Raw genomic sequence first — 17,577 nt, forward strand, 5'->3', positions numbered from 1 at the left:
GAATAAATGTTAGCTACTGTTATGTTGATGCCCACCTGAAGATGTTTTGGAAACAAATCAACTGTACTTCATGGGAGACAGTAAGGAGACTGAAATGGCCTCCCAGACAAGTGAAATGACGAGAAAAGGCACTCCTGCCTCACTCGTTCTCCCCACCCACCTCATTGACTAATATTTTCCTACCCACCCAACACTGAGTCACACAGGCCCAATTTGTTCAAATCTAGCTCCAGTACTAACTAGCTTAGTGTAACATTGGGCAAGTACCTTCCCTCACCTCTCTGAGACTTAGTTTCCGCACTTCTAAAATGGAGACCAAAAGTTTACCTACCTTCAGGGTTTTGTGAGTATCTAATGAGAAAACAGGTATATGAGTTGTCAACCACACTGAGAAAGGCTGGGTTTTATTTCTCTGGTTCCTCTTCCTTTCCCTAGGCCCTGGGCCCTGCCTCCGTTCTTAGCACCCTTAGCCCTTAGCCCCCATCTCACCTTCCTCCCACCTCCTCTTCTTCCCCTCATAAAGGTGTCACAAGCCAGGACATGGCCATTTACTTCATACAAGCAAGCAGCACTTGTTTATGCCGGCATTATTTTGTGACCTGGACAATGTGTCCCACTAAATGGACAAGCTGGAGCCATTGATTCAGCTGCTGACTCAGAGGAGAGAAGGCTGGGAACCTCAGGCGCTCTGCCTCCCGGTCATGAGCCCTGGGCTATATTGCTTTCCCTTGGCAACAAGGAACTTGTCCAGAGACATAGAAGTCAGTTAGAGGCCCTGACAGAAACCTGCTTGCCTCTCTAGACTAGGAAGCATAGCTAGGGTGGAGTCAGAAACTGAGAAGAGTTGTCTATACTCCAACAAGGGAGGCAGGAAGTGCCTCTACAGTTGCACATGCTAGATCACCTGCAGTGTAGAGTCAGGCATCCAGCTGCCCCTGAGCTGTAATGTTTTTACTTTAATACAGGCTCTGTGCTGCCTTCTACCAGGGCCAACTTATCATTAGGCATTATCAGTAGGCCCAGCATTTAGGGCACAGGAAAATGTTTTAATCTTAATTTATTTTAACTTCAGAGGGAAAAAAAATGAGTATAATAACACCAAATATATAATGAATAGTGCAACCCAAATAATGTTTACCTTTATACCAATGCAGCTGTAAAGTATTTTTTTAAATATTGCTTATAGAGGAATGGCCCATGAAAATCCAGATGCAGCCTTCATCTCTGCTCAGTCCTGGGCCCTCCCCATTGACCAAGGCACCACCNATGCAGCTGTAAAATATATTTTTAAATATTGCTTATAGAGGAATGGCCCATGAAAATCCAGATGCAGCCTTCATCTCTGCTCAGTCCTGGGCCCTCCCCATTGACCAAGGCACCACCAGCTTGTCTTAGAGGCGTGGCGGCAGGCCGAGACCACCCTATGGACCTCTGAATCATTGCTGGAATCTAGAAGCCAAGGCAGGGCAGAAAAGGCCAACTCCCAGCAGGCTGTGAGGGTGGGTTGGAGGGAGAGGAGGGCAACCTCCTACATCACTGTTCATCCTGGCATCTCTGGCCCTCTTCCCTCTCTCCTGGCCAGACTGCTCTTCAGCCAGCATTCCTCAAATACACTTCCTCCTTTGTTCAACAGCTCTCATACCTACCACTCCCAGTTCACCCTCTACTGCCCCTCACACACACACACACACACACACACACTGAAGCCAGCAGCAGGAAGTAGGGGTGTACTATCCCTTTGTACTGGGCTCCAGTGGAACAAAGACTGGCTTAAGATAGGGCACCTGGGTGCCTCAGTTGGTTAAGCATCTGACTTCAGCTCAGGTCATGATCTCATAGCTCATGGGTTCAAGCCCCACATCAGGCTCTGTGCTGATAACTCAGAGCCTAGAGCCTGCTTCTGATTTTGTGTCTCTCTTTCTCTGCCCTTCCCCCACTCACGCTCTGTCTCTGTCCCTTTCTTTCTCTCTCTCAAAAATAAACATTTAAAAAAGTTAAAAAATAAAAAAAAAAGACAGGCTTAGGAGTCTGGGCAGAAGTCCCCATTCAGCCCCTTACTTGTTGTGTACTCCAGGGCAAGCACCTTATTTCTCAGACTCTGAGATCTCCAATCAGAAAAAGGAGGTGCTAACACCTCACAGGAGACTTTTGAGGTTGAAAGGACATCTTGTATTGGAAAATGCATGGCATGGTGCCTGCTATACAGTAGGCACTGTGTTCCCTCTTAAGCAGTAGAAGGGTTTGATGCTGTTCTCACCCACTCTACCAGGCTTTGGGTTCCAGTGCACCCACCCTCACACTCCCCACCTCATGCTCTCTCGTGTCTCCCTGCTCCTACACACAAACATGTAGCCACATTCAGCATACATTCCCTGACACTGGATCTTCTAGAACAGATCTCATGCTGGACATTGGGGCCACAGAAATAACTCTCACTTGGTCCCTGTCCTTGATGCCATAGTGTAAGCAAAGAGACAGGCTTGTCCATTTGAGGTTAGTTGTGTGTGATAAAAAGTGCTTTTTGAGGGTCCATTCAAAAAGTGCTTCATGAGCTCAGGGGTGGGTTGGTGAGAAAAAGCTGGCTGAGTCTAGAAGGGTGTGAATAGCCAGAGGAGATAAAGGAGGGCATGCCAAGTAGAGGGAACCTTGTAAAGCAAGGGCTTGAGGTGAACAAGCCAACATAATAAATGGTGATGAAACACTCCCTTTATTCCCATTAAGGTACTAGGCATTGTGCTAGGTGCATAGGCTCCACTCAACATCCATTTTACAGATGAGAAAACTGAGGATCAGAGAGCAAAGTCTCTTGCTCAAGATCACACTGCTAACAAGTGGCAGAGCCAGGACTTGAACCCACCTCTGTGTGTCTCCAGATGCTTTCCACCAAGGCCTCCCTGCCTCTCTGAGGTGGGAAGAATAAAGGACTCAGGGTTGAACCTCACTATGATCCTGATCCCAGGTGCTCCTGTGCCAATGGGGGTCATGTGACTTGTACCCAAAGAACCCTAAAAGGAGACATAAGCACAATGGAAACCTTGAAACAGATGCAAAGGTTTCTCAGAAGATGACTCAGAAGAGGGAGTAAACAAACCTTGCTGGAAAGGGACAGCTTCATGGTGGGGATATATTGGATGGAACTGGGCATTGCCAGACTGATAAGGTTAGGCACTTTGTCATGATTGACCTACATTGCTAAGTAATCTTCACATCTCTCTAAGCCTCATTTTATGTATGGGAAAACTGGGTTCCCAAAAAGAGATTTAAAAAACTTGCCCACACCCTCACGGCTAAGAACTGACAGAGCTGAGACTTGAGCCTGCGTCCTCAAAATCCAAGACAGTTCTACATCTCCTGATGGCAGAGGTAACTAAAGGAGCATGTCAGGCACATGGCTGATGAAAGGAAGTGAAAAGAAGAAATTTGGTGAACAGGTCAAGGCCACATCCTGGGGTCCTGAATGCCACAGTCTGAAAAACGTAGGATGACACTCGATTTTTGAAAGATTCACCTAGTACTAAGTATAGGTGGAAATGGGTTGGAGAAGAGAGAAAGGAGGTAAAAGCTTCTTCCTAATATCTTGGTGGAAAGGCATGCAATATGAACTGGGTGCCTCAGACTCTGTGCAGAAGCTAGATACAGGAGACATGGTAGAGGTAGCTCAGACAGCATGTGGCTAGCTCCCCTTTAGGCTCATATCATCTAGGCTCCTAGTTACCTCCCCAATGCCATCTCCTTCTCTCCCCTTGCTCCCTGCATTCCAGCATGCTAACCAGCTGCTCAGCCCCAGAAATGCCAACTTTGTCTCCACCCCAGGTCCATTGTACTTGCTCACTATTTCCTCTGCTTAGAACTCCTCCCCTAGATCTTTGCATTGCTGATTCCTTCTCCTCTCTTAGGGCTTGGCCTACACGTCACTTCCTCAGAGAGGCCTTCCCTGATCAGTCACCACTGCCTTACCCTCCTTGATTGCCTTCATCAACCTTATCATAGCTGAAGTTAGCTTGTGTATGTGTTTATTGTCGACTTCCTTCTACTCACCAATCCACTCGGATGTGTGCTAAGAGCAGGTGGGAACCTTTTCAGTCTTGGTCATTGCTCGATTCTCTGTGCCTTGCGTCTGGCATATGGCAGACATTCTGCAACTACTTGTTGAATGGCAGAATAGATGAGTGTTTGGATTGATGGATGGATGCCTGCATGTATTGGTTATGGGAGAAGGTGAAAGAGAGGGAGGAGTTCTGGCTGATTTGGGGATCTGAGCTGTGCAGCCAGGAAGATAACAGTCCTAACAGAGATAGAGCAGGCAGCAGGGAGTAGACTATGTCTGAGAAGATGTTGAATTTGGCTTGGGCCTGGTGAGTCTGATATCCATATGGAGATGGGGCCTCCAAGCTGAGAGGCCCACTTATACAGCAGGAAATACTGACCTGAGCTCAAAGAAGTGATGAAGTTCTGGGAGTGATTNAGAAAAACTTGAGAGGAATGATTGAGATTGAGGTGGGACCGAGGAAGAAGAGAAGTGGAAGGGGCAAGGAAAGAGGGCCAAGAGCTGCAATCAAAGAATTGAGAAGAGGTCTCCTTGTGTGGAGGAAGGAGGGCTTTGAGAGGGAAGATAAGGCCACAGAGACAAATTCTCCAGGAGGACGTGGAGCAGAAACCAATCAGTAGTTAGGATGCAAAAAGGCCACTAGGATTTTTTGAGCCTAATGAGGAGGTAGATATGTCCAGAACAGTGGCAACTAAGGCTATGGGGGTATGAGAGCCAAGGAGGTAGGTAGGGACCTGATGCTAAAGCAGAATATAATGTGCATACCCACTCATCCACCCGAGCCCAAGCCCTCTGCCAGAGCCTGACTGGCAAGGAGGAGGCAGGTAGGAGGCAAGACAGAGGAGACTACCATTTATTCACGTTCATCATGTGCTAGGCACTGTGCAGCCACGTTCACAGCCATTGACTCATTTAACCCTAACAACAACATTGTAGTATATAAATAATTGTTAACTTTCATCTTCTGTGAGGAAAAGGAAATCAAAAAGGTTAAGTGTCACTTAAGATCACAGCCTGGAAATGACATAGCTAAATTTGAACCTGAGTCTGTCTACCATCTACCGTCAGCCACTCCAGGAACAGGGAGGGCACTGGAGACTAAAAGCTCCAGACAGATTGTCTCATTCCTATGTGAGATTCTCCCACCGCCCAGCTTCTTTGAGATTCTGGGTCAAGGGAAACACAGGAAGGGAAAATATAGGAAACAGGATTGGCAATTTGAAGGTGAGCATTGTCTCTAGCATCAGAAAAAGGAAGAGATCAAGTCAGGGTAGGCTGAGGTAATGACTGAGGGCTAGAAATGGTCATAGGCAGTGCTTGCGATGTGTGTGGAATTGAGAGTTCCCATCATCATGATACCCACTCCAACATCTATAGGCCATGGTGGCCCATTCGTTGACTGCACAACGGGCCAGGCACAGAGGCAGCAATGGGAGCTTCTGCTTTATGCAAGGGAACGACACTAAGGCCCAGAGAAGCTCCCTAACTTGGCACTAGCTCCCCCAGAATGCCAGAGATGGGGAACTACACTGGGCAGCTGGTCCTGGGTGAGAGTCCAGAGCTGAACGTTTGGAGGAATTCTCTGGATCTCCCTAGGATCTCCCCTATACACAACTCTTCTATCTGTCTCCTAGCGACCATCACCTGGGTGGTCATTTTCATATTACTTCATCATCTGTACCATCACTACAGCCTCCTTCATGACCAGGTCAGGCAGTGCTTGTGCCAGAAGGTACCCCTGGCTGCCTGCCTCAAACTACTGGCTGGAGCTTTACCCTGGTGTCCCTTAACACCAACACGGCTTGAGCCATCTCCCATCACCCATACCCACATGTGGGGTGCCTTCATTGTTTTCCCAAAGGCAAGAGACTGACAAGACCTCTATTCCACCTTGTTGCCAAGGCTGAGATCTCCTGGCAGCAGCAGTGAAGAAAGGCCAAAGAGATGTAGGGCAGCTGAACCCTAAAGAAGAGAATGAGAGGTGACAGGGAAGTGGGACTTGACAGGTACCTCAACCTGTTCAGGCTGAGTGGGGCAGGGCAAACTGACCATTTACTGAGCCAGGTTTGTGCCCATGTGTCACTGGCCCATTTGGCCCATGAGGAGGCCAAGTAGAGGGAGAGCAGCAGGACGTTTGCCCCAGGTTAGTCAATAGCACTCAATGGATGCAAATATAGATTGAATTCCAAAGCCTATACTCTCTCTCTAGCTGCCCTTGGGAGCTTGGGAACTTTATGGCTACAGAAGTGTGGCAAAGAAAGCCTTTTCCTATGAAGAAGTAAAGACATGGGGACCTTCCTAGCCCCCTGGGATTTTCAGGCCACCAGAGCCAGACCAGGGGCTGCCTTCAGGCACTCCAACCTCTCTTAGGCTGGCTTATGGGGAAAACAGTCTTGAAGCCTTCTGGGGCTGGGTTTCCACTCTTCATCCTTAAGCTTCAACTGAGTGTAGTAGGTGAAGGAAGGACAACATAGCCATGGTGGACATCTCTCCCCAGGGCCACTGTCAGGATGCCTGAGATCATGCTTATGGACCACTCCGACTGGGGACCCTGGCCAGATCAGGGGATGGGGTCTGCAGCTTCTGCCCAGGCCCTGGCTTCTTGGAGTCCTACCTCCCCCACCCTGAAGTTGCCTCCCAAAAAGAAGAGCTGAGGCCCTTCCCATTCCTCCCGTGGCCTTCCCTTGAGTCCTACACTATGAACGTTCACAATTTCTGACCCTAACACTAAGCCCACATCATAACCCGCCCTCAGTCCCTAACCCACCGTCTCAGTGAAGACAGCCACATAGCCAGAGTGCATCTCTAGTAATGCTTTATTGTTCTGCTGAGGGGTCACATGGTTCCTGGTCTCCACCTCCCTCATCTTAAGTGCCCTACCCTCTCAGGTTTTCAGGACCCCTGCTTGCACCCACAGATTATAATATAGTCTGGACAGAATATGTGTGCATATATAGATGTGCATATATATGTATCTATCTATATCTATATATATATATACACAAATACATATATATATTCTGACTGTACAGTATTTATAGGTACAAATAAAATAGGCTTAAAAATTACAACATTGCCTGGGATCCATGCCACCCCAGTTTATTGAGCTGAAAGAAAACTAAAGCACTAGTTGGCATTTGAATGTCATTGGAAATTCCACATAAGCCAAGACAGGTGGGATGGATCGGGTTTGGATCAAGCCCCAGCTGGCTGAGATGACACTAGGCCCTTCCATCTGGCTGGCTGGCTGCCGGAGGCAGGGGCCAGGTCTCTGCTTGAGGAAGGGGATGTTACATCAGCCAGCTACCACAGGCAGGACGAGGAGGAGAAGGGATGTGGACACAGATATGTGTCTCTTTACCACCATCTGTTTTTGCTTGGCCTGTGCAGTGGGAGTGAGCTTGTTGGCTCTCCAGACATGAGAGTGTATGACCAAAGGCCACACAGGACACCAGGGAGTGGCAGAAAAAGTATGGGGCCCAAACTGGGGAGACTAGTTCATTGGTCTCCCGAGACCTGAAAAAGGAAGTCCCCTCCCCCCACTACCATATCCCAAGCTATTCCAGATCGTCATGTCACCTACTAGGAACCTGTCAGTGCTCACTCTTTAAATCAGCCTTATAAAACTCAGCATCGTATTTACACAAATATAACAGCTCATAGTGGTTGTAGCTGCCCTGTGCTCATCTTCTCTAGTCCAATTTCTGTGGAAAAGCCAGTTCGGGGCCAAAATCAGGCCTCAAGGCAGGACCAGAGCCTCCCGCCAACCTCAAGGGGACACTAGCACCAAACAGGATGGCTTGGCCTCTCAGGGGGCAAAGAGCTGGAAGCACACGCTGCTCTGTACCTCCTTCCCCTGCAGGTGGAGGAGCTGGCAAGGCTTCAGACTGATGGTGGCTCCGTGGGCCTGGAGGGAAGCAGCAGTCTTCCTGGTCCTAAAATGGCTCCTCTCTCTTGGAAGGACAGAACACAAGCTTGGACGTGGGGCAACAAAAGTCTCTTTTCCTCCCCTGTATGAGTGGAGGAGTGTTAGGAAGCAGAGAGGACAGTCAGCTGGAGCTTCAAGGGCCTGGCTCTGCCCCTGGAAGCAACATCTGGGGGCTGCTCTGTTCTCTTTACTCCCTCACTCCCTCGGTGCCAGGCGACCTGGGTGGCACCTCCCTGGGACCAAGCTGAGGCTCACAACTTTGTCTCAGGGCCAGCTGCCTGCAGCATGGGGAAGGAGTCCCGGATCTTTGCCACTTCCATGGCACACAGGTGCCCAAAGACTTTGTTGTACCAGTCAGGAGAACGGCCCCTGGGGAGGTAGAAGCAGGTAAGCATGAGCTATGCGTTCCTCCTTGGAGCCCTTCCCAGGAGGGAGAAAGGACCTTCCCCCAGCCCCCTGGAAGCAACGGCAGGGGGCAGAGATGGGGAGAGTGCCAGGGCAAAAGGGGCCTGGTACCTGAGATCAGCGCGGCAGATGTGAGTGAGCCGGGAGCGGCCCAGGCCACAAGGCTCCATGAGGTACTGGGAAGTGAGCATCATGGCCCTCACCCCTGACTCTGGCACAGGTTGCTCGGGATCCAAGGACTGGGAGACAAGCAGACAGCCACCACGGGGCAGGTCAGAGCGCCACATCCTGTGGGGAAGGGACACACACACTCATGTTCCTGGTGTCCATTCCCACTCCACCTCCCTGGTTCCCCAAGCACAGCAGGATGACAACCAGAAGCTCTCACCGGAGCACCACAAAGTCGCGGCAGGGATGGGGTGCCATGCTGTCGGTGACATAGTGGTACAGTTCCACACCCGGCATCAGGGCTTCCAACACCTGGGCCCGTAGCAAGTCCTCATCCCAGAGGGCCCTCTCCCGCAGAACACGGTGCAGCACCACAGCTGGAGGGGCTGCCACCTCAGTGGACGCCTTCCACACACGCAGGGGGTGCCCATCGGGCACCTGGCAGCCACATGAGTGGGGACAAGGGACAACTGTCAGAGCTGGAGAACATCCACTCCACGCCCAGTTCCAGCCTGCCCTCACTTCAGCCCCTGCAAAGGGAAGGCTGTAGGGCTACTGTGCCAACCCCAGCCCGATCCAGACAGGCCTTTCCTGTGTTCCCTGTTCTCTCTCTCCTCTCTGCAATGTCTGCTTCTCCACCTAGTCAAAAGCATAAAGAAATGACGAGACACAAGTTTTCTGGGGCCTACAAGGCTCTACCACAAAACGGACATAGTGCTTGGAACTTCTGGAAGTGAACAGGAAGAGAAGGTGGTGATCATCCTCAAGGAACTCACCATCTAGTGCAGGAAGTAGAACATGGGCACAGCAAAGTCTCTTGTATGTGCCGGGCACTGCACGAGCTTCTCATCCCAATCCCGTAAGGGAGATTTTAGACTGGTTTATACACAGCAAACCTCAGGCTTGCCGTCTTACTTGTAATGAGAATCCAAGAAAGAAGACAGCTAGTGCCAAGAGGGGGACAGAGAGAAGTCATCTCCAGTTTGGGACACGACAGGAGGCTCTGAATGAAGGAGCGCGCGCATCAAGGCAAGGCTTAAAGTGGCTTTGGGAAATGTGATGCTTGGGCCAGATCAGTGCAGGCAGCAGGAAAGTGGGGGCAGAGGCACAAAGGTGGAAGTGTACAGAGCTCAGCATGACCATGGTGCAGAAAGATATTGGAGGTGAGGCTCTGTAAGTAGTGCCTTGTCTGGACTGGGGCTTTGGTATAGAAATCCTGGCAGGCGATGTCCAAAAGAGAGCCCCTGGTCTCATTTGGTTCTCAACTCCTTAAGGAACTTGCTCTGCTGGCTGACACCTTCCAAGATCAAGCCAAGGCACAGTGAGACTGGCAGGCGAACTCCTTCCTTTGGGATTCCTGGCCTCCCCTGCATGCACCACGCCCTCTCCCAGCCCCATGGCAGCCACGGATAGTGTGCTACTCACCTTCCGGCAAGCCAGCTCCGTGTGGTGGGGCCCTGGCATACTCATCCAGCCCTTGAAGCGTTCAGCAGCATCACGCAGCAGCTCCTGGACACTCTCTTCCATATAGAGACTCAGGCTCACGCCAGCAGCTTGGGCTTGCCGCAGCTCAGCCAGGGCTGGGCCGGGAGGGCTGAGCTCGGCTGCAGTGTAGGAACCACACAGTTGCAGCACCATGTCCTGGGGAACCTGGGAGAGCACACATACACTAGGACCATGGGGAACAACGGAGGGTGAAGGACCATTATTCCCAGAGCCCACGGGATCTCTAAGGTCCATGTTAAGGGCGTGGAGAGGCCTGACTACCGCAGTGAGGTAGATGAGAAACCTTATAGGAAAAGAATTGGAAGTTGAGGGGCATGCGTCAAGTTGGGCCTTCTCCCTGACTTGGGGTACAAACCCATGGCCTGATAGTTCCCCTGGGTGTGGGCCTAGAATTACTCACTTGGAAAAGTTTCTTGCAGTCACTGATCATGTGTGATAGGCCCTGGGTGGCAGCCATGTTCTCACTCAGGTCCTTAGGGCCTGGCCGGCCAACCAGGCTGCATTTGTTCCTGATCCTAGAGGGAAGGGCAGGGAGGAGAGGGTGACACATGGGCATAAGACAGGATGGCTGACTGGTTGGCTTCTAGCTCCCCTAAACACAAAACAACCGGCTGCTCTTTAGAAGGCCTTGCTTCAAAACATCCAAGCAGTCTCAGGCCTCTGAAGCGTCAGGCTGACCCCTTGTGGTGACGCTGGGGAACTGTAGGGCAGGCCATCAAGGACCAACAGTCCGAGGAGGCGCAAACCCTCCCTGCCCAGCCCTGCCACACCCTGTCCTGTTTCACCTGGGTGAGGTGCTATCCTTCTTGGAGATGTTGAGATGGAAGATGGAAGGTGCCAGACACACTGCTAGGTTGCCAGCTGTCATCTGGTTTTCTTCGGCAGAGGCAATATCACTTAGGAAATAGAGCAGAGTCTGTAGGACCTCTCGGTTCTCATCAGGGAGCAGCAAGGTGGCAGCTTGTGCTGCTGCCAACCATTGATCCTTGGGGAGAACTGTGAGGAAGGAATAGCAGAACAACTTTCTTATTCCCCTGGAGCTTATGGCAGCAAGTCTGCTTCTAGGAATGCAGAGGGCACAGAGGTCCCAAGGGAGGTCAGTCAGTGAAAGGAAAGGGTAAAGATGGGCTCTGGGTGGTCTCTGGGTACTGGATCAAGCCCCACTCTGATGTACAAGTCACCTTAGGTAAGCCCCTGCCTTTCCTCAGGGCCTCAGTCTATCTTTCCATATAATGGGTTTAGGGAATAGAACGTGATCTGCCTCCAAAGGCCTTTCCAACTCTGGATAGCAAATCTTCCAATGAGCTCATGGACGTGGCTAGATTTGCCCACACCAGGTTTATCTTTCACAAGCCCCAGGATTCAGGGAGATTGAGAATGGAGCAGGTTGTTGGGGAATAGATGCAGGTGACTCACACTGGTAGATCTGCAGGAAAGTAGTGGTGAGCTTGCTGGTGAAGATAGGCTCTGGTAGATCCCGGAAGTACTGCTTCAGCAAGTCGGCCACATCATAGGCCGACTGGCCCTCATAGCAAACATTGTCAGGGGAGGTCTCATTCATTTGGCGCAGGTTCTGGATCCTGGACTTCACCCCAGACTTGCGGAAGATACCCACCTGGCCCATGCAGGGAAGGAAGGGAGGGAGACATGCAGGGCAGGGGTAGGGTGGGGAGGAAGATTATGAGGCCAGCCCTGGATTGGGCGTCAGGAGAGTAGGCCATCCCAGAGACGTCCAATCCTGGCAGGTTTCCTACTGCACAGGGTTAGGGGAAAAATGGCAAAACCAAAGAGAAGGATTTTTATAGCCTTTGGGTCAAGGAGAAATATGGTTTTAGTGGGAGTGAGCAGGAAGAGAGGGACTTAGGCTAAGGTAGGCTCCTAAAGATGGGGCCTATGGTTCCTAGGCCAGAAACAAGCTAGCAGAGAGCTGGGAAGAGAGGAGCTTCAGCTCCATCCTTGCTGGGCCTTCCTAAGGCTCAGAAAGGTCTCTAGCGGGCCAGAAAGGCCATAGCAGCTCCCCTCCCCAATTCCTCAGCCTTAGATTTCCTCCCCAGTGCCATTTCTCTGTAGGGTCTCCAGCAGGGCTCACCTGGTCCAGGCACTGGCTGCGTAAGTAGCGCATGGCTTGCTGAATGCTCTGTGGCAGTGGCTGGCCTGTGCGCTGCACATGGATGAGAGGTGGCACCCCAAACACATGCTGGCCCCGGTAGTCCGGGGTCTTATTCCTTTTCATGAACTTGGGCACTGACCTGTTTGGGGGAATGACAGGAGATCCATGAGAGGTGTGAGGTAAGGCCTGACACAGCTTGGAGACTCTGCAGTCTCAGGGGGCTCAGGTGGTGGTGAGGGGGATAAAAAACACACCATGTCCCCAGAGTCAACATTCACTGAGCACCTACTGCGGGTCAGGCCCTGGGGAGTTACAGAGGAATACAAGGAGCTCTCCGTCTGGTTAAGGAGATAACTTTATCAATAGGCGGTGGCAATATATGTAGCCAGGAGCAGACCAAGAACTTAGGGGAAAACCCATGAGGAAGGAGAACTATACCTAGTGGATCAGAGAAGGCTTCAGGGAGCATGTGGAAATTCAGCAGGCTCTTGAGGGATAGGTAGGTGTGTCCCAGAGGAGAAATGGGGAAAAGGCATGTCAGGCAGAGGGAACAGCGTGGACAAAAGCAAAGAGGTAGGAAAAAGAGTACGGCCCATTCAGGGAAGGGCATCGGCTTCAGTGGCCTATACGGTGGCAGTGCTTGAGAGTGGCAGGGGAGAGANGAAGGAAGCTACAGCCTATTGTCTGGCAACGGGGGCAGGGACAGAAGGGTATATTCATCAGGAGAAGAGCAGCCAAAGCTGTACTGTAGGACAATCTCACTGGTAGCAGCCTGGAGGTTGGGATGGAGGAGGTACAGCTTGAGGACCTAAGGTCCCCTACCCTTCCATTCCCCTCACACATCGCACACATACTCATGCACATCCCATGAGCATCCTCCACAGACATATGGAAGCCACGCTGCCCTCTCAGGCCATGGCCCTTCCAGCTTCCTGGCGCTATTGGGTTCTGGGCTCCTCCTGCTTACACCCACCGTTGGGGGATGACCCTCCCAGGGTCCTGGAGTGGGGGCATGGAGGGAGCCAGTAGCACTCACCATACCCATCCTGGTTTCTGGGGCACAGTGTACTTCTCCATGAAGGCAGTGAGTCGCAGCAGCGAGCCCTTATGCAGGAGGTGGATCTGGCCAGCAAACTGCCGGTTGATCTCCAGCGACTCTGAGTTGAGGCTTGGCCGGTGGGAGTTCTGGAAGCTGTGCCAACGGAGCTTCCTGGTGAAAGATGAGGGAGTGCAGAAGGGCCACAGGAGCAGGTTTGGATAAGCCTTAGGAATGGATGAGTTCTTCTGATCCCTTTATTCTTCCCAAAGAAAGCAAATTCAGGGAGGGAGACGGGACCACTGTCAGTATTGCTACCGGGTGGATCGCAGGGTGGAAAACCTTAATCTTACTTTCTAAGGCTGCCCAGTCACCTCGGTGCTGTCAGCAAGGGTGGCACAGATCTCAGGCTCATCTAGTGCCAGCAAGCAGCACCATCCCCTTACCCTTCCAAGACTGCAGTGTAGGGGCAGTTCTGAGAACCCAGAATGGTAAAGCTTGGGATCAGAGACCATGTCCTCTAACACCTATGATTTGCTCATGGGGAAACAAATGCCCAAAGTGGAGCTAGAATTTGTTCAAGGCCATAGCAGAGGTAGGCCCTGAACTTAACCTGGAGACAATCAAGAACCTGCCTCTGGGCCTGGAGACCAAGAAATGTCTTGAAAGAGTTGTATACAGAAGAGAGGGAGGGAGGAAACAGAGGGGAAAGAAGAAAGGGAGGAGGAGGGATGGGGAGCAGGAGAGATGAAGAGACACAACAGGGTCCTCTATCCCCACCCCTACTCAAAACTCCCACCTGCATGGTCTAGTAAGTGAGGCCCCAACGCCTGAATCTCGTCGTTCATGTGGTGCTGATGCCTGAAGTCCAGCTGGTGAGCCTGCGGCCTCAGCCTCATTCATGGAGTTTCCACTACTGTCCAGTTCACTGGAGGAGGCCACAGTGTCAGAAATGGAGTGTCCTTCTTCCACAGACAGGCTGGAGGCAGAGGTGGGTTCCCCACCTGAATTTGCCTCCTGCTTATTACCCTGGGCTGGGCCTGGGGCCTCAGCTTGTGCCTGTTCCAGGGGCTCAGCCTGAGCCTGAGCCTGAACCTGAGCTGGGACTACTGGCTGAACATCAGCCTGGCCCAGAGCTGAGGACTTTCTATGGGCCAGAACCTCTGATTGGGCCAGAGCCCCAGCCTGCCCTTCGACCTCAACTGTAGCTATTTCTACTGATGAAGTGACCTCCTCCTCTTCTTCCTCGTCTTCTTCCTCTTCCTTATCCCTATTCCCCAGTTCTGTGTAGATGGTCTGAGACCAGAGCTCTACCCGTTGCTGTAGCCCCCACACATGCTGGAGAATGTCATCTAGGTGGGTGTAGCTGCCCCCACCCTCCTCATCTTTGGCTTCAGCCCCAGCCAGTACAGGCTCAGCTGGGTACAGCTCGGGCATGTTGTCATAGGTGCTGGCATGACTGCCTGTGGAGCCACAGGAGCCCCGGCGCCCTTCATAGCCCCAGGGCCTACCTGGCTGCCAATCTGCCAGGCGGTGTCCATCCTGAGGAAACAGGCTCTCAATGGACAGGGAGCGAGGAAATGTGCCTGGTTTGTGGTCCCTGGGCACGTGCACAAGACAGTCACCCTGGTGCATCCGCTGAGGATGCCGAAACACGGCCACAGGCCAGGCCTCCCAAGCCCTCTGAGCCTTAGTGCCACTGTCACCAGCTGAGGTGGCTGTCCTGTTCTTGGCCCTGTAGAACCCAGCTGAGAGGAAGCCACGGCGACTGCAGAAAGAGGAGGCTTTGGTGGTCTTCTTTGAGGTAGCTGGGCTACGCTCAGGCTCTGCTTGCTGGCTGCCACCCTTTTCCTTCCGCCTCAGAGAATCAAGGTGCATAAGGAAGCTACGAGAACGGTGCTTCTTGGCTTTGTCCTGGAGACTCTCTTGGCCCTGGGTGGGGCTGAGGAATTTCTGGTCACTTGGGCTGGGGGCACAGCTTAGCAAAGGCAGTTCTGCTGGCTCAGGCAAAAGGCTCACGGTGACGGCAGGCAGGGAAGTGGCACTAAGCTCAGTGAGGATGCTCTCACAGCTGGAGGTCACTGGCAGGCCAGGGCTTGGTGGGGCCAGTAGGTCAGAGGAGCCTACATGAGACCAGCATTTACTTTCTCGCTTGAAAGCCCAATGGTTGCTGATGGTACACTGCTCTTCCTCTTCCGAGTCTTCATTCTGGGGAGGGAGCCACAGGGTCAGGTCAGAGTAGTCCTCACGTGCTTGTTTGTACTCCACTCCCTGCCTCAAAATTCTTGGAGGACTTTGAGATAAACGATACCACTTTCTAACTCAAGACATGTCCTAGATAGGGAGCTGGCTCTGGGAATACCAGAGTAAGCCAGGAGTCAGAGACAGAGCCCAGATAGATGGTAATGGTCATCTCATCAATCTAATCCCTCCTCATTTTACAGATAGTGAAACTCAGACCCACAAATGAGAAGTCACCTGCCTAAGGTCATACAATGTCTTGCAGTAAGTCAGTGACAAAGCCAGGGTTAGAATCCAGGGGTCTTGACTTGTCCTCAGCAGCCTCCCAAGTCTCTAGGCTATAGTCTTAGATTAGAATCACAGAGTGCCAGAACTGAAATGAGATTTTAGATTTTCTAATTTTCTATTTTACAATATGGGGAAATCAAGGCCCAGAGAGCAGAAGAGGCTTGCTCAAGGCCACTGAGCAGTCAGTGGCAGAGGTGGGATCAGGCCCCAGGGGTTTCCTGCCTCCCAGGCCAGGGCTCTGGCTGCTTAGCTGACCCTCCTGGCTCCAGACCTCTGGTGGAGAAAGCTCCAGAGGAAACTAACAAAGACCGACTCCATGGAAAGGTGAGGTCATCAGGCCAGCATTCGAAGGGCGACATGTGAACTAAGAGTCCTCTCGGTTTCTGTAATCCCACACTGGCAGAGTCAGAAAGGCCTCTTGAGTGTAGAGATGGGGAAAATGAGGTTCAGGGGTGTAAGATCTCCTAGGGACACAGTTGGGGATCTTGACTTCTAAGATCATATAGGCAATGATTTTTCCACCACGTTATTCTGTCTCTGCTCTCTAGTGAAGGAATTCTCACCATCACAAAGCAAATAATAGGGGCCGATAGATTTCTCTGAGGAAGGGTCATCACTAGGTTAAGTTATTAGTAACTCAGTGTGGACAGGTGTGCTGAGGGGGGTGGTATGGCCATGGTACTTATTTTCATGCTTTTAAACTCTAGACCAGGCTTGCCAAAACCCATCAGGCTCATAAGAGCCCCCATACCTCCCTCCCAGGCTGGAGCAAGGCACTGCTCTGTACATCCCAGACACCTAAGACACTGGATCTAGTTTTGCAAGTGGTCTGTGTAAATCCTGGGTTCCCCATGGTGACACAAGACCCCAGACCCCACAAGAACCCAGACCCCACCCTTGCCATGACTCACCTGCTTGCATTGAAAATGAACTTCCAGTTTCATCGAAGAACAGTTGTTCAAGGTCATCAGCCTTCTATAAGGAAATAAAGCAGTGCTCACCCAAGGTTCCCAACGAAAGCCTGCAGGGCATAACCTATCGAGACTGTCCCAAGATGCCATCCATGACTTCACATGCTCAAGCCATCAAAACCTCTCCCAAGACCCAGTGCTCATGAAGGTTTCAGTGCCAGACATAATGCTAGGAAAATTATGCCCTCTGTCCTCTGGAAGCTTACACATGTGGACTAAACCACTAAAGAGATGGCACAGGTTCGAGAACTGTATAGACAGAAGACACGGCAGGCACACAGAGAGTGGGATAAGGAGCTTCCATGAAGATGGGGTGGGCAGTCAGAGAAAGCTTCCAGGTGGACAGAAATGGGATTTTGGAGGAGAAAAAAAGCAGGGACTCCTACCCCAGGCTTCCACGAGAGGCTGTGACAAGGTGGAGAGGGAAACAGTAAACTGACCAGTACTGGTGTGACAGAGGAGACCGAGGCTGATAAGGTCAGTCAAAGCCAGACGGGTAAGGTGCCTCATGCTAAAAAAGTTTTACTTTTCTTTGCAGGCAGTTGCACACTCGGAGCAGAGGAGTGCCTGCTTGGAAGCTGAATCTAGTGGCTGTAAAGAGGCTGGATCAAGGTGAAGAGGGAAATAACAGGAAGGGCAATAAGTTAGCTACTGTAATGGATCCAAAAAGTCATGGTTTGCCCTCAAACAAGGCCCAAACCAGTGTAAGCAGAGAGGGGGGAAAATCAGAGGAATGTCTCAGGAATCTAACTGAAGGGAGAAAAGAATCAAGGCTAGATTTTGACTTCCCAGCTAGAGCGCCTAGGTGGTGAGGTGTCACAGACACAGAAAACAGCTTTGTTACAGTTGGGGCCCCTCCTCTGTTAGGGGGGCCTG

At 51.5% G+C, this 17,577-nt stretch overlaps 1 protein-coding gene across 1 annotated transcript in view; it reads right to left on the minus strand.

Moving 5' to 3' along the window:
- Nucleotides 1-6,846: 6,846 nt before the first annotated feature.
- Nucleotides 6,847-17,577, minus strand: part of STARD8 (StAR related lipid transfer domain containing 8) — a 41,407-nt gene continuing 30,676 nt past the window's right edge. Inside the window, exons 4-14 of the mRNA XM_077771150.1 lie at nt 16,642-16,705; nt 14,001-15,409; nt 13,202-13,375; nt 12,145-12,304; nt 11,472-11,670; nt 10,841-11,051; nt 10,456-10,570; nt 9,975-10,199; nt 8,770-8,987; nt 8,493-8,669; nt 6,847-8,345 (exon numbers count right to left, since the gene is read on the minus strand). Of these exons, the coding sequence (XP_077627276.1) occupies nt 8,228-8,345; nt 8,493-8,669; nt 8,770-8,987; nt 9,975-10,199; nt 10,456-10,570; nt 10,841-11,051; nt 11,472-11,670; nt 12,145-12,304; nt 13,202-13,375; nt 14,001-15,409; nt 16,642-16,698 (3,063 nt within the window). The 5' untranslated portion in view covers nt 16,699-16,705 and the 3' untranslated portion in view covers nt 6,847-8,227. The remainder of the gene's footprint in view (nt 8,346-8,492; nt 8,670-8,769; nt 8,988-9,974; nt 10,200-10,455; nt 10,571-10,840; nt 11,052-11,471; nt 11,671-12,144; nt 12,305-13,201; nt 13,376-14,000; nt 15,410-16,641; nt 16,706-17,577) is intronic.

This window comes from Crocuta crocuta, unplaced genomic scaffold (genome assembly GCF_008692635.1).
Source record: "Crocuta crocuta isolate KB4526 unplaced genomic scaffold, BGI_CrCroc_1.0 scaffold779, whole genome shotgun sequence".
Taxonomy (NCBI): Eukaryota; Metazoa; Chordata; class Mammalia; order Carnivora; family Hyaenidae; genus Crocuta; species Crocuta crocuta.